At 38.7% G+C, this 15,944-nt stretch overlaps 3 protein-coding genes across 3 annotated transcripts; 1 reads left to right on the plus strand and 2 right to left on the minus strand.

The window, feature by feature from the left end:
• Positions 1-1,931: 1,931 nt before the first annotated feature.
• Positions 1,932-3,161, minus strand: CLUP02_09548 (cyanide hydratase; the record flags this gene model as incomplete). Its single annotated transcript, XM_049288526.1, has 3 exons — positions 1,932-2,914; positions 2,968-3,061; positions 3,114-3,161. The coding sequence occupies 3 exons, from the start codon at positions 3,159-3,161 to the stop codon at positions 1,932-1,934; spliced, it is 1,125 nt and encodes a 374-aa protein (XP_049145670.1).
• A 1,228-nt stretch (positions 3,162-4,389) lies between these two features.
• On the minus strand, positions 4,390-5,919 carry CLUP02_09549 (FAD binding domain-containing protein; the record flags this gene model as incomplete). The annotated part of the gene is made up of 2 exons (XM_049288527.1): positions 4,390-4,883; positions 5,436-5,919. 2 exons carry the CDS (start codon positions 5,917-5,919, stop codon positions 4,390-4,392), a joined length of 978 nt encoding a protein of 325 aa, XP_049145671.1.
• An 8,881-nt stretch (positions 5,920-14,800) lies between these two features.
• CLUP02_09550 (uncharacterized protein) lies at positions 14,801-15,880 on the plus strand (the record flags this gene model as incomplete). Its single annotated transcript, XM_049288528.1, has 1 exon — positions 14,801-15,880. The coding sequence occupies one exon, from the start codon at positions 14,801-14,803 to the stop codon at positions 15,878-15,880; it is 1,080 nt and encodes a 359-aa protein (XP_049145672.1).
• Between the last annotated feature and the right edge of the window lie 64 nt (positions 15,881-15,944).

A 15,944-nucleotide genomic window follows, 5' to 3' on the forward strand; every position in this document is an offset into this window, starting at 1 on the left:
CGATTTATCCTATATAACTTAGAAAAATATATAAACCTCTATATATTTAAATTACGAATAGTTCGTAAGATTAAAAAGAAAGAAATACCTTAGCCGTACGAGAAGTCTAGATACGTAATTTAGGGGTATAGTAACGTTAAAAAAGCGACGCTACTTATATAATCGCCTACTATATAGCGCTATAGCTAACGATTAATAATAATATTAATAGCATCGCTACGGAAAAAGGGATACGAGATTTAGAGCCGTAATATTACCTAGGCCTATACCTAATTAGTTATAGGGCTTATAAAGAAAATCCTAGCCCATTTACTAAAAGAAATAGCTAGTAAGTACTTAAAAAGTACGATTATTAAAGTACTTAAGCTACTATATAAGCTCGCAGAATTAGGCACCTATTAGTAAGCTACTTACTACTATTTTTATATTAATTAATTATTAATAGTTACCTCTACGTACGACCCGTACTTACTAGTCGCAGAGTACGAAGGTAACTAATTTAAGATTATCAGAATATAGACCGACGATATATTAAGCCTATCCAATATTAACTTTATAAAAAACGAGGATAAGGAGCTTTAGAAAGCGGGCTTCGTAACGAAGCTAAAAGAGGTCTTTATAATAAATACCCCCCTAGTATTTAATAGCGGGATTCTTATAATTAAAAAGGAAACCGTCGTTTTTTAATAAAAGGGATAGGGTAAGAAAATTAACCTCGTTAATTTAAATATAATTAATATTAAGAAATAGTATAAAGCTAAGCTCGCGCGAGGGGTATATATTACGAGTATTTATTAACCCGAAGTAACTTTTAACTACGTTAAGGTAGTATAAGCTATAAATCTAACTAAATAAAACGTTAAAGTACTTAATAAGTAGCTTAAGTAATAATAAATAAATCTCGATCGAGGTCTTATTTACTACCTAATTAACCTTACGATTAGTAAGCTCTACGTCTTTATTAATAAATTATTTATAAATAATAACGACCTTACTTCGTAATTAGGGTATATTATTATCCTAACTAACGAGAATATAAGCAAGAGCGAATTTACTATATATAATAATATAATCTACTACTCGTTAACTAAAAATAAGTAAATAACGAAAAATATACTAGCATTAGAGGTCTATAATATAGTTAACGGCGTTAACCTTTCTTACGCAATTTTAATAATACTAAAGAAGATTACTAATCGAATTAGCCTTCTACCTATTCTAATAGTTATTTATACTAATTCCTACTCGCTATATAAATACCTCGTTAAAATAAGAACGATAAAAGAAAAGAGGCTTATAATTAATATTTTAACCCTTAGGTAATCGTATAAAAAGTATAAAATACTTAAGATTTATTAAATTAATAATAAAAATAACCTCGCAGACGCTTTTATAAAAATAGTACTAAACAAGGGATTAAAATAATTTATAAATAATAAAAAAGTTATTATACGAATAGAGGGATAGGTTATATAAAAAGAGTAAAGAAAAGGGGGAAAAGGAAACGACTTAGTAAACGGGCCCGAGGTCGAATTATACCTCTAACTATAGTAGTTAAATTAATAAAAAAAAGAGAAAGTTAGTATTAGATTAGAAGTCTAATTCGACCGCGGTATATAGCCGACTATATAAGAGCTAATTAAGGGCCCTATTTACGATTATTATAGCTAGCCTAACCTACGGTTAGAACCTCCTTTTTAAACCTACGTAGGTATTTATATAGTTTAATTAATCTCTTCGTTAACTACGGTTCGAACTAACTACCCTGTAATAGGGATACCAACAGGTAGACTTTATTTCAAAAGGCCAAAAGACCCGAGATGAGATTTTCTATGTACAGTCTAATCATTGTTCATATTACAAATGGGATTTTTACAGGCGGGCACTGATGTTCAGAGTCCCGGATTGCTGCTAAAAGCCAGCTAGAGCATTTAGAGCTTCTTGACAGGCTTAGCGGCAGGCTCCTTGGAGATGCGCTTGGCAGTCTCCTGCTCGTCGCGCTCGTGCAGCTCAGGCTTGGAGTCCAGGGGGCGGTCCAGGCCGAGGCGGTGGTAGGTGCTATAGGAAGCGATGCCGCCCTGGGGGTCGGCCTCGGTGACGAGCTCCTTGCGGCGGGTGTCGACCAGGAGGCGGATGAGGTCGGGGCGCATGTAGTGGCCGGCGAAATCGGCGAGGACCTTGGTGAGGTGGGTCTCGTTGAGGTCAATGTCGACGAACATGAGACCGTCAAAGTCCTTGTCGGGCTTGGGGACAGCCAGGCTGCCGTCGGGCTTGTAGATGCGGGCGTGGCCGTTGTAGTCGGAGGGGTCGGTCTCGGGCTCGACGCCCTCGGGGGTGTTCTTCTTGAGACCCTCGACGGAGAGGCGCTGGAAGGGAGCGAGGACCCAGGTGCCGGTCTCGATGGCATAGGCCGGGGTGACGAGCTCGGAGGCTGTGTCGGCGTAGTTGGTGGCCGGGTCAGGGGACACCTGGCGCTGGACGCCGGGGTAGATGGGCCATCCGGCGACGTGAACCTGCTCGCCCTGGGAGACGTTGAGGGACTTGAGGAAGGGGTTCATGTTCTCCCAGCAGTTGAGCTGGCCGACGCGGCCGATCTCGGTCTCTGAGACGGACATGAAGGTGTCGCCGGAGCCATCACCGTAGACGAGCTTCTCAACGTGGGTGGGTTTGATCTTGCGGCGGTGGTTGATGATAGCGCCGGTGGGGTCGATGAAGACCTGGGCGAGGTAGAGGGTGGCATGGTCAAGCTCGGCGAAGCCCATGGAGACGAAGATCTGGTTATCGCGGGCGGCGCGGCGGATACGGCGCATCTCCTCAGAGTCGACGCGGAGGGAGTTCTCGCGGTACTTCTTGAGCATGGGGAGGGACTGAAGGTAGGTGACCTTCCACATCCAGTAGGGGTAACCGGGGATCCCTGTGGGGGTATTAGCATGCTGAAGAAGTTTGAGGCCAGGAGGGGTCACTTACAAACTTCGGGGAAGGCAACAAGCTTGCAGCCGGCCTGGCCAGCCTCGTTGATGAAGTTGATGGTCTTCTGAACACCACCCTCAAGGTCGAACCACTAGGAAAGTCAGTTATCAGTGGAAAGGGAGGAAGATGGCATCGAGGCTTACACCGGGCTCGGAGGTGACGGCGGCGGCCTTGTACTTGGTGATAGGCATGTTGGCGGGTGTTGTTATTGGAAAGATTCGAAGGGAGTTGAGTCGATGATTGTATGAGACTAGAAGTCTTGATGATTGATGATCTTGTGTGAGTGTGATGATCTGGAAGGAAAAAGAGATGAGCCAAGTCGCGATGCTGAAGCCTTTTTATGATTTCTTCTTCCTCTCAAAACTGACTTTGTTGAAATGGATTGACTAATTCAACGCCGTCGGGCTTTGCGAACCATCTTGCAGACTGCATTTGACAAGTTGCATTTCTGAGTTCTTCAACACAGGTTGATGTCAGTTGCTCGCTTGATTTACAAACGCCGTATGTGGTACTACCTATTGATGCGATCCGGGCATTCGGGTCCATTTGCGCAAGTTTCTAGTCCGCATTTCATTTCCATAGGCCGCCAACACCTTTGTGGCGTGACTGATGTTCGAGAAGTTCCGAGCTGACGAACAGTAACCAGACGGACAGGCTGTGACACGACTCAGGCAATGCGGATACCAACATCATTCCTCACAGGTGGTAGGTAGCAGAGACTCGGAAGAACGCGCATCAAGCAGTCCCCTTGGACCTAATTCCGAGCCATGCGAACTTCGTCCGGGTGCCACGGGAAAGCTGGGCAAAAGCCGCGCTGCAGAATGGCATGTTGCCTCTGACGTAAACAGCACCCCGACTGCCGCTTTGCTCCGGGTCGATCAGGCGAGATCTTGTGGGTGCTCTTGATTTAGTTCCCGTCTTCCCGGCAGCGGCGCGGTTCTCAACGTGCAGCTGGCCGGGGGGCCATCGCCGTTTGTGGATCTCCGGGATCTGGAGATCTGCGTGCGTTCAAACCCCGCCAGATCCAAACACCTACATCGTCTGATGTTCGGGGACGCCTCGATCCCGATAATCTGTGGGGAACCATGGGTGTCAGTCACGGGAGAGAAGGAATTTGCTAAATACTATGTGGAATTGTTCCTATCCACTACCGATCTGATAATGCTGTCTCTGTTGTGCGTATGGGCGACCTTGTGCTCTGCAACGAATTGAATGCCCGCGAAACACAGCTCTTCCTTCCGTTCGCGTATCGATCCATGTCACCATTGCGTCTCCCGACTGTCCTCGAACCAAAGCATTTCCTCGAAGGCCCTGACGCCTCATCCTATACTCAAACACAGTCTTCACCCAATGCTCCCTCACCCCCTGTCTCCAACTCTAGTGCTTCGTATATTGCTCTGCGTTCTGCCCGCTTCTGTTTCACTTCTTGAGGAGATAGTCGCGCTTCAGGAGAACTTTCATGATAGCCTTGGAGCGAGAAGGCTGTTCCTTGTAGGTCGGGTTCGGGTTGCCGAGCTTGTCCCAGAGGCTGGGAAGGCCGGCAGCACCCCACTTGTCGCGGAGATCATCGTAAAACTCCTTGTCGTAAATTCGCCAGAATTCCTCTTCCGTGTAGTAGTTGTCGCCGTAAACCACCTTGGTACCGCCGAGATCGCGAGTAGCCTGCTCAATCATCTTGTTATCCCGGATGAATCGCTCAAAGGCCTCGGGGCTGTCGCGACCTGGAACGTCATCAGGCCCGTGGATGGTCTTGGGACCCCACAATCGTACATTGACATTGATATTGTGGCAACGTTCACGGTTGCGACTGTCGGGAATGACTCTTACGGGGCAGATCCAGACAGGATAAATCCCCAAGTTGTTGTTGACCCAGTCGAGGAAGGCCGCAACGGTGTTTCCCGGCAGCGTAATATCTTGAAAGAACATTTTGCGGTTCTGTCTGCTATGATGGATACTAGCGAACAAGCACTCACCCTTCACGATGGGATTGAGAAGAAAGCGTGTAAGACCGTTGAAGGTATCGGGATTCTGACCGTAAACTCCCATCCAGAAAGAGGCTCTATCGTATCGGAAGAGATAATCCTTGATCGGTACTAGGTCAGTGACTATGCCTCTCTTGTCGACTGAGCGAGATTCCGAAAGCGTGCAGAGCATGCAATTGGTATCTCTGACGTGAGAGACCGACTCGTGCACATGTAGAGCGAACCACTGATCATGAGCTCGGCTGAAGCGAACGACAGGCATGCCCTGCTTCTTCTCATCCGTCATGGTGCCAGTAATGATGACACCATCGTTTAGACCGAACATAATGGCATCGACGAAATCGACGGGCGAAGTATCGGCGGTGTAGGACTGCATAGTGTTCAAAGCTTCGGCGGCGGAGTGAACTGGGAGATAGTTGAGCTCGACAAATCGGCGAGCAGGAACAAGCTTGACTTCGATGATTGTGCATAAACCGAGAGTACCACAAGAGCCAGCGAGACCACTAAAGAGGTCCGAGTTCTCGACGGGCGAGGCGGTGACGATGTTGCCGTTTCCAAGGATGACCTCGAGAGAAGCGACAGACTTTTCAAAGTGACCATAGCGGAATGAAGAACTCTCGAGCGCAGTGCCGGAAAAGGCGCCGCCCACGGTGATGCCAGGGAACTCAGGGACAACGGCAGGAATGAGGCCGTGCTTGAGCGTGGCCGTGACGAGAGTCGCTATTGATACATTTGGTTCCACGGCCGCGCGGCGCCGGCGAGGGTCGACAGTGATGACATGATCCAGCCCACTGATGTCGATGATCTCATCCGCCTGTCGGGTGCTGGGCCGGGTGCTGTTGGTCGTCTTGTGATGAACGCGATATTTTATTCCGTCGCGAGCGAATTGTCTAGCCTTGGCGGCGATGACGCTGACGCGCCGGCGATGCTTGATCAAGCGATACTCCGTCTCGATGGATTCGGCCATTTTTCCATGAAGTAGACGTGAAATGATTGAAGGCTGATAAGGATAGGTGTTGGTATCCCTATTATAGGGTAGTTGGTTCGAACCGTAGTTAACGAAGAGATTAATTGAACTATATGAATATTTGCGTAGTAGGTATAAAAAGGAGGTTCTAACCGTAGGTTAGGCTAGCTACGATAATCGTAAATAAGGCCCCTAATTGGCCCCTATATAGTCGGCTATATACTACGGTTAAATTAGACTTCTAATCTAATACTAACTTTCTCTTTTTTTTATTAATTTAATTACTATAGTTAGAGGTATAATTCGACCTTAGGCCCGTTTACTAAGTCGTCTCCTTTTCCCCCTTTTTTTTACTCTTTTTATATAACTTATCCCTCTATTCGTATAATAACTTTTCTATTACTTATGAATTACTCTAATCCCTTATTTAGTATTACTTTTATATAAGCGTTTACGAGGTTATTTTTATTATTAATCTAACGGATCTGAAGTATCTCGCGCCTTTTATATAATTACCTAAGGGCTATAATATCGATTATAAGCCTCTTTTCCTTTATCGTTCCTAATTTAATAAGGCATTCGTATAGCGAGTAAGAATCGGTATAAATAACTATTTAAATAAGTAAAAGGCTAATTTAATTAATAATCTTTCTTAGCGTTATTAAAATTATATAAGAGAGGTTAATACCGTTAATTATATTATAAACCTCTAACGCTAGTATACTTCTTATTACCCGCTTATGTTTAGTTAATAAGTAGTAAATTATATTACTATATATAGTAAATTCGCTCTTACCTATACTCTCGTTAATTAGGATAATAATATACCCTAATTATAAAGTAAGGTCGTTATTATTTATAAATAACTTATTAATAAAGATATAGAGCTTATTAGTTATAAGGTCGATTAAGTAATAAACGAGACCTCGATCGAGATTCGTTTATTATTACTTAAGCCGCTTATTAAGTACTTTAATATTTCGTTCGGTTAGATCTATAGCTTATGCTACCCTAGTATAATTAAAAATTACTTCGGGCTAATAAATATTTATAATATATACCCCTTGCGTAAGCTTAGCCTTATACTACTTCTTAATATTAATTATATTTAGATTAATAAAGTTAATCTTCTCGCCCTACCCCTTTTATTAAAAAATAACGGTTTCCCTTTTAATTATAAAAATCCTATTATTAAATACTAAGGGGGTATTTATTATAAGGACCTTTTTTAGCTTCGTTATAAAGCCTACTTTTTAAAGCTCCTTATCCTCTTTTTTTATAAAATTAATATTAAATAGGCTTAATATATCGTCGGTTTATATTCTAACGATCCTAAATTAATTACTTTTATACTCTGCGACTAGTAAGTATAAGTCGTATATAAAAGTAACTATTAATAATTAATTAATATAAAAATCGTAGTATATAGCCTATTAATAAGTACCCGATTCTACGAGCTTATATAATAGCTTAAGTACTTTAATAATCGTACTTTCTAAGTACTTACTAACTATTTCTTTTAATAAATAGGCTAGGATTTTCTTTATAAGCCCTATAGCCGATTAAGTATAGGCCTAAGTAATATCACGGCTCCAAATCTTATATCCCTTCTTCTATAATAATACTATTAGTACTATTATTAATCGTTAACTATAATACTATATAATAAGTAATTATATAAGTAGCATTACCTTTTTAATATCGCCGTACCCCTAAATTATATATCTAAACTTCTCGTACGGCTAGGGTATTCCTTTCCTTTTAATCTTACGAACTATTCGTAATTTAAATATATAGAGGTTTATATATTTTTCTAAGTCGTATAAGATAAATCAATAGACCCCTCGATCGTAAAGAGTATCTACTTTAATAAGATCTAATCCCTTATATAGCTTTCTAATAATTATAATTACGCCTTCTTTACGTAGTTTAACTACTAGCTCGAAATCGGCTTTCTCTTTTACTATATAAAAAGTATTAATTACCTCGTTATTAGTAATGAATTACTACGTTAGGGCTTACTATTATAGTCTTCTACGACGTCTTACTAATAGTATTAATACCCTTTTAATAATTTCCTCTTCCTCGTTATCTATTAATACTACTATAACAATTTCGTTAAGGATAATTTCTTATACCTCTACTGCGGGTTATATAGTTTCCCCTAGCTCTTCTTCTTTTTATAAGTTAAGAATTACCTCGTTAAGATCTATATAGTACGGTCTAACTACTATAATTAATATTTTAAATAACTAATTACGATCTCTTACGACTATATAAAAGCGCTCGTTAATAGAAATTAACTTATATAGCCTAGCCTATTATTAAGTAATTTCGTACTATACTTATATATCCGAATTTAGTAGTATATCTAGATTATCCCCTATATTAGGCCTATTACGCATAGTAATTACCTCGTTAACTTACTTTTTTATACTTACTTTACGTAGTACCCGTATTACTTTTTTAATTACTTAGGCTCGTTAGCTTATACTTAGTAACGGTAGCGAGGCTGAGGTCGTTCTTAAATATACTCTAAATACTAATAGCGTTAGTATAAGTCCGTTAGGCCCTATAATATCGTTATAGTATTTAAGTATTATTTAAAGGCATTCGTCGTTAATAAAATCCGGATTTTCCTTTTTAATAATTCTAAACGCCCTTTTTAATTACTAATATACCCTCTCTACCTTTCTAATACTATAATACGCTTTAACGAGTACGACTTTTAGCTATATACCGTAGGCCGTCGTATTATCCCTAAATTTTACTAACTTAAAGCTAGTACTAGCGTTAGTTCTAATACTATTTAGCGGTCTTTAGTATATATCGATCTAGCTTTTTCATAGGGCTACTTATACTATCTTTACTTATAAATCCCAGAGGAATTGCCCTATTTAGAAAGATATAGCTACGTTAATTATATATAATACTAGCCGACTATTTACGTAAAAGATATTAACGACGATTTCCTAGTTAAAGTTAAGCTTATTACGCAATTTAAACTTAAATCTGCGTAGGCTCTGCGTATTTATTTAATATTAATAATATACTTTCGTTAACTACTCTAGCGCCCCTATTTCGATATTATTATTACTTAATTACTTTAGGAAGTTATATAGCTTCGTAACTAACGAGTACCCGAATCTCCGGTATAGTTTTCTAAGCTCACTTTTTATTAAGTAATTAATTAACTTTATATCGTTAATAAGCTTTATAAACGCATACCCCTATCGTTATTCGACTATTTTAAAATACTTATTACTAGAGATTCTATTCCTCGTATTATTAAATATAATACCTAGTCGATCTATATTTTTTAGATATAAGAGAAATAGGGTATTAATAAGTAAAATATAAAAAGTTATCGTTCCGAAATATATCTCTATTTTTATTATACCTAAGGTAACGATTTCCTTATTTAGGCTAAAACTAATCCTTATAATACCTATTATTAACGTATTAAGCATTACTAGCGCAATCTTTTATAGTACTTAAAATTACCCTTTTCTTTTAGTTAACTATTATAATACCCTAGTATTTAGGATAATCTTATAAAAATCGTTTAGGCCGTACTTTTTACTCGTATAGAATACCTATACGAGCTTAGTATTCGAGGGATCTAAGTAGTATAAAAAGGACCCCTCTAGCTACCCCTAGATTTACTTAGTACTATATTCCTTTTTTTTAAATATTAAGAGAGATAGCGTCTTTTCTTTAATTATTAAGAGAATAGGCTTCGGCCTTATTAAATTCGCCCTTTTAGCCTCCTCTATATCCGTTATCTAAGGGACCTTCCTTTATTATTTATAAATAAAAGCCTACTTATTAAGAGCTTTTATTACCCTCTATTCGTTTAGCCTCGTATATTCTCTAGAGGCTAACGGGGTAAAAAAAGAGTAATTAATATCGTCGATTTTATTATAATCTAATTTATTAGTATAGGGAGTAAGATCTTCTTTATTTTCTAAATCTCTTATAGGGGGTATATACTTTAAGCTATTACTTTAGCTACTATTACTAAGTTCCGTACCCCCGGATCTACCCTTATATATAATAAAGAATTAGTTAAACCGACGAGGGCTAGTTTTATTATTTACTACCCTCGACTTTTTATACTATTTATATAATTTAGTACGCTCTTCTTTAGAGTAGTTACTTAACTAATATCTATCCTTTTTATAAATATAGTATTACCTCTTTTATTACCCTGCCTATAAGTTAAATCTCTACTTATTTAACGAATCTAAGCCTCCTTATTAGCGATTACCGTATCTAACCTCTTTTTTTTTCTTATTATATATTTAATTAATTTAATATTATTAATAAGGGCCGTTATACGCTTAGAGGTAAGTTTAGTACGGCATTTTTATTTTAATATTAAAGCTAGATCTTAGCCTTAAGTAGAGCGTCTCGTAGTTTTTAAGTACCTAGTATAAGGTTATTTTTACTTTTAATATACGCTAGACTACGGTATAAAAATATCCGACTTTCTACTTATTTATCCCCTTATTTAGCTAGGTTTTTACTAGCTTATCGATTTAATTAATAAGCTTTTTAAGGATCTCTACTCGCGATTTACCCTTTATTATCCTAGCTATAAATATAAAAGAAATCGCTCGTAGCTTAGATAAGAGCTCTAAGTACTTATTATAGGTCTCGAAGCGGCTTCGGATTATATTAATTATACTAAAAAAGTCGTTTTAATTAAGATTACGTACCGCTTCGTAGTAATAATTAGAGGCTTTACCTACGAGTACGATATTAATTACTAAATAGTATTAGTATTCCCTAATTCCGACTTTTTTATAGTAATCGTAAAATATCGTTAGGGTTTTTTATAAGACCTTATACTTCCCCTTAAAATATAATTTCTCTTTTAAAAAGATCTTTTTAAAGTCTATAAATTACCTCGTATTTATTACTAGATTTTTAGTATTTATATACGATCCCTGCGTTACTATATATTATTAGTAACTTCGGGTCGTCTACCTCCTTTTTTATTAGCTAATCGGTACTAAATTTTGCGTTAGTAGCAGTAATAAGTTATAGATTAAAATAGGTAGAATTATCGATTATTATACTTCTAGTACTATATTTTACCCCGGTATATCCTTTTATAATAATAGATTTCTGTTAGTAATTATGAAAAGAAAATCTAAGTCGTTTACCCTTTTTTTAAATTCGTTAAAGCGATTATACGCTCTATTAACCTATACCTAGTTCTATAATACGAATTCCTCTTCTATAATTATCGCTACTAGTATTTCGTATAGCTCTTATAATTATAATTATATTAGTAATACCCCTTGCCCATAGAGAAATCTATTAACTACTTTTACAATTCTTAAGCTTACGCTCGCAAACTATTTATCTAGTTAATAACTAAGATCGTTTATAATTTCGTAAAATAGGGGTTACCCCTATAGCCCCTTTTTCTTATAGACCTTAGTTAAATAGATTAATACTTCGTTAATTTACTTATTATTAGGCTAATCCGCAATTCTATATATCTACGTCCCCTAATAGTCCGGGTTAATATTTACCTATTTATAAGGGATTAGGATTCTATCTAAAATTAGGTTTCGTCCTTTTCTTTTTTACCCTAATTTACTAAGGGTCGTACTTTAGTTTATACCTATATTAGTAGTCGCTAGCGTATTTAATTTTAATAAAAATATATCTAATCCGCGGGCTAGTTATAATAAATCCGTATTTTCGCTACTTAACGAATTTATTAAAGTCTAAGAGATTCTTACTTCTTCTCGCCGTCTCGCTATTACTCTCGTTTTTACTATTTCTAATAATTATTACTAACTTTTTAAATCGCTAACTATTATACTTACTAAGATCCTCCTTTTTATTTAATATAAAAAAGTAGGTTTTAATAGTTCTTTTTAATAATAGTAGTAGTAGACGTTTATATTACTATAAGAAAATATAATAATTAGTCTCGGGATCTTTATTAGTTACCGATTTCCGCTATCCTATATATTTCTAGCCTTTTAAGCCTCGTACTCTTTATAATCTCTAAATAGCTTCCTTCCTCAACCTACCTCTTTTAGGGTAGTATTCTATAAGAATAATTAAAAATAAACGCTAAGTAGTTTATATATAAGCTATATAAGCTATTAAGAACCGTATAGGCCGTTAAGTATAGTTAATAAAGTTAAGCCCTCTTTTTCGTAAAATTATAGATTTTAAGGACTTATTAAAAATACCTACTTATTACTTATACATAGTAAGGTTAAATACTTTAGAAATCTTATCTTTTACGGCCTCTCGGTACCCTATTTTATATTTTTTAAGTAGTCTTTTTTATAGCTTAATTATAGTTAGGTAATTATTACTTATTAGCGATCCCCTTTATTACTTAGTTAATTTCTTAAAATTAATAATCTTGCGCTAGGAGCTAATATAAAAAGAAGCCCTTTATTAGCCCTCTAGAGGATTCTTTTTTTTTTTTTTTAAATCCTCGTCTTTTTAGCCTTTTTTTAAGCTAATAATAACTCAAGCGGGAGGTTATAAGACTACTTTAAAATAGCCGCCTTTTTTTTAAGTTAATCTCCGAGATCCGTAATACTCTTAACTTAATATTATTAGGACCTCTAAATCCCCCTTTTTTTTATTAAACCGTCCTTTATATTATATTCTTAAGTAATACCCGGGGGGTAGTTAAGGGAGCTACGAAGAGGTTATTTAGATCGCGGGCTTAAGGTTATACCTATAAGATCCTTATAATAATAAACTTTTTTATATACTATAGATTTCTTAGCTTAATAACTCTTATAAGGTTACTTTTATTACTAAATAAAAATATTTATATTAAAAAATCCTTTTTTTTAATTATATAGTACTTTTTTATACCGTATTATTAAGCTCGTTCATTACGCTAATTAATTAAGTAAGTAGTCGTTACGTAAATGTTTTTTTTTACTAATTTAACTAGTTAATTTCTAATCGCGGGCCGGCTACGGAAAAGTCGTTTAATAAAAAAGCTACTTAGAGCGACGGTAAAAAGCTAGTTACTTAAGCGGTTCCGTTAATTAACGTAGTTTAATATAATAAACATTAACCTCTTATAAATAGTAAAGGGCTACGATTACTTAATTCCGTATAGTATTTAAAAATCGCCTCCTTTTTTATTTATTTTTATAAGGTTAATTAGTATAAATCTCTTATCCCATACGGTATTAAGAAGTTATCTTTTTTACGTAATAAAATACCTTACCGATCTATAATAATAGAATTTAATTACTAATTAGTATTAATATCCTTATTATAAGGTAGTTAGTTTGAACTATAGTTAACGAAGAGATTAATTAAACTATATAAATATCTGCGTAGTAAGTATAAAAAGGAGGTTCTAACCGTAGGTTAGGCTAGTTACGATAATCGTAAATAGGGCCCCTAATTAGCCCCTGCGCAGTCGGCTATATGCCGCGGTCGAATTAGACTTCTAATCCGACAATAGGTCCGACGAGCTACTTAAAGCTTCCGAGGGTAAAACAAAAATGTAGTGGGAATCGGCGGTTAGTGAGGTGACAAGTCTCAAGGAAAGCAACTCGACTGGAAAATAGAAAGTTAGAAGGAGGTATAGGCAACAGGAAAAAGTCCTCTGACCTAATCACCCACAGCGGGGTGAGGGTATCTAGACGGAGGAGGCCGGAAGGATGAGGAATTTCTTGGAAGACCAGTTCCGTGCCATGAACCCTGGGCCTTGTGAGAGAATCCGTGGCCAGGCATTGAAAAGGCATGATGCTTATTGCCTCGTCGTATGTTGTGTGTGGGCGTGGCTGAGAAGGCGAGTGCAGGGGATGCCTGTGCCTTCATTGTCTCTCCTTGGTAACATAAAGAGGTAAGACGGGAACCATCTTATGGCTCTCACAACAAAAGGAGAATAGAAGGAAGGTTCATTGTGACAGTTTTCAAAGGCGTGTCAGAACGTCGCTGTTCGAATCTCACTCGGCATACAAATAAAGGAGGCATGGGTCAAGAGTGATCATGTTGCTTTCAATCAGGTTTCAAGCTCCTTGTACCAGAGTGCAAAATATTGCCCATAGTTGAAGGGTGAATGAAAAGAAAGTATTCAAGCGAGAACTTGATCACCTTCACTTGTATCTCGAAAGCCTCATAGCTTACGATGAATGAGATCATAGATGGGGAATATCCCAAGCCTCACTTTCTCAGTCTTACACAAATGTTTGCTTGATCATCTCAACTGGGCGGATGTAATGTTAATTGCCTGGCATCCAATCAGCTTATCACATCAAAGGTGCGATGAAAGTAAAGTTGTGACGAAGTTGAAAAAGCAGTAAGGGTGTTGGCAAACAGCTATCCGGTCTGTTCAGATAAATTAGTACACATTCACTCCTAAGCTTTGGACGAAAGCTCAAATGTGATTCACTACAATGAGCCAAGTGAGGCATGTAGTGAGTATATGAGGCAGCTTATCATGCTGCGATGAGACTCATTTTTTACTTAACACCTCAAACCTAATTATGCAGGAAGAAGCGAGAAAGGCAGTCACCGGTGCTCTTGACTTTGTAGAGCACCTCGGTTTGCTTGGGTGGAAGGAGTCATCCCACAAACAGTCAAACACCAGGCAAGAAGCATCACCAGCAAATATCCTGCGGGAAAGACAGAATTACGCAATTTCCTCAAGATTTTGTTCCTGATGTTGGGAAACCACCAGTAAAACAGACGAACTTCCATTTCCACGCCCCCTGGTGGTCGCCCAACATTGACATCCAGTCTTCAACATCATATCATCCATCCACACACTAGTCTCTAGACTCCCACCAGATTCCCCCCCAATAGCCGACGGATACCCCAAGCATCTATATGCACGCGCCGAATACAGCCTTTTACCTATTCAGCCATGTTCTCGTCAACACTGCGTGCGATGCGAGTCAGGGATGCCCGGAAACAGGCCAAAATGTTCGAAAATGCATTTGAACGGGCGATGGAACTGGCCAGCCCTGAAGTGATAACCGAGTTTGCTGCCTCCAATCTGGAGGTGTCATATGATTCCGACTGGGATCTGGAAGAGGGTGCAGAAGAGAACATGGAGTTTTGGGATGATCCACCAGTACGCGAATCCGAAAACGGTTCGAAAAGCGGGAAAGGGAAAGAACCGGAGGAACGTCTGCCATTCGTCTATCAGCCACCTCATGAGAATGATCCCGCGGACCAGCGTTCAGATATCAACACTCTCCTATGGTTACTTGCTGCCACAGATGTCGAATCCGATCAAAGCAGACGCAATACACCAAGAACGGAACCCAGCAGCAGCTCAGACGTATCCATGGGTGATGCCGAGGACCTTGAACAACGCGATACAGAGATGGCAGACATACAAGCCGAACCAGGGACTCAAAGTTGCAAGCGAGAGGGCATATCAGTTACAGACACATTGACCCTAGGCAACCCACTCGAGGCAGAAGCCGATATACCAATAAATGACGCACTGTCGGCAACGAGTCAAGGAGATTCTGGAAAGAGATTTCCCCCAGGAGTTTATATCGAACACGTGGAGAATGTTGAGAATGATGGAGGCTTGGAGCGGAAAGAAGACGACGGATCGCTTGAAGCGGCACAGCTCGAGAGTTCATCCGAATCTGCCATGGCACAAAATGATGATAAACAGCAAGTGGAGTGCCCCAGCATGGAGAAGAGACCTTCCGCTATCTCGGTCGAGTTTTTGGAGGGCATCTGGCATCATTATCACGAGCTGCAAGAGTTTTGCGAATGGGAAGAGGCGCACGAGTGGAATCGAAAGAACCTTCGCAAAATGCTCCGAGAACCCTTGAATGATAGTCGAGCCCGCCATCGACAGCGCTCTCCGATGCCATACCCCCGGTATGGACGATCGAGAAGCCCGTTGGGAGTCACCGTGATGACAGAGGGGGTTGAAGAAGACAGACAGTCGGCGTACGCGGCAGAGAATATGAAGTGGTAGTGACATGGAGACTGAATGGCGCCTTGGAGTATCTAGTATAGCATGCTCGACGTTTTGGGGAGCT

Source organism: Colletotrichum lupini, chromosome 5 (assembly GCF_023278565.1).
Source record: "Colletotrichum lupini chromosome 5, complete sequence".
Taxonomy (NCBI): Eukaryota; Fungi; Ascomycota; class Sordariomycetes; order Glomerellales; family Glomerellaceae; genus Colletotrichum; species Colletotrichum lupini.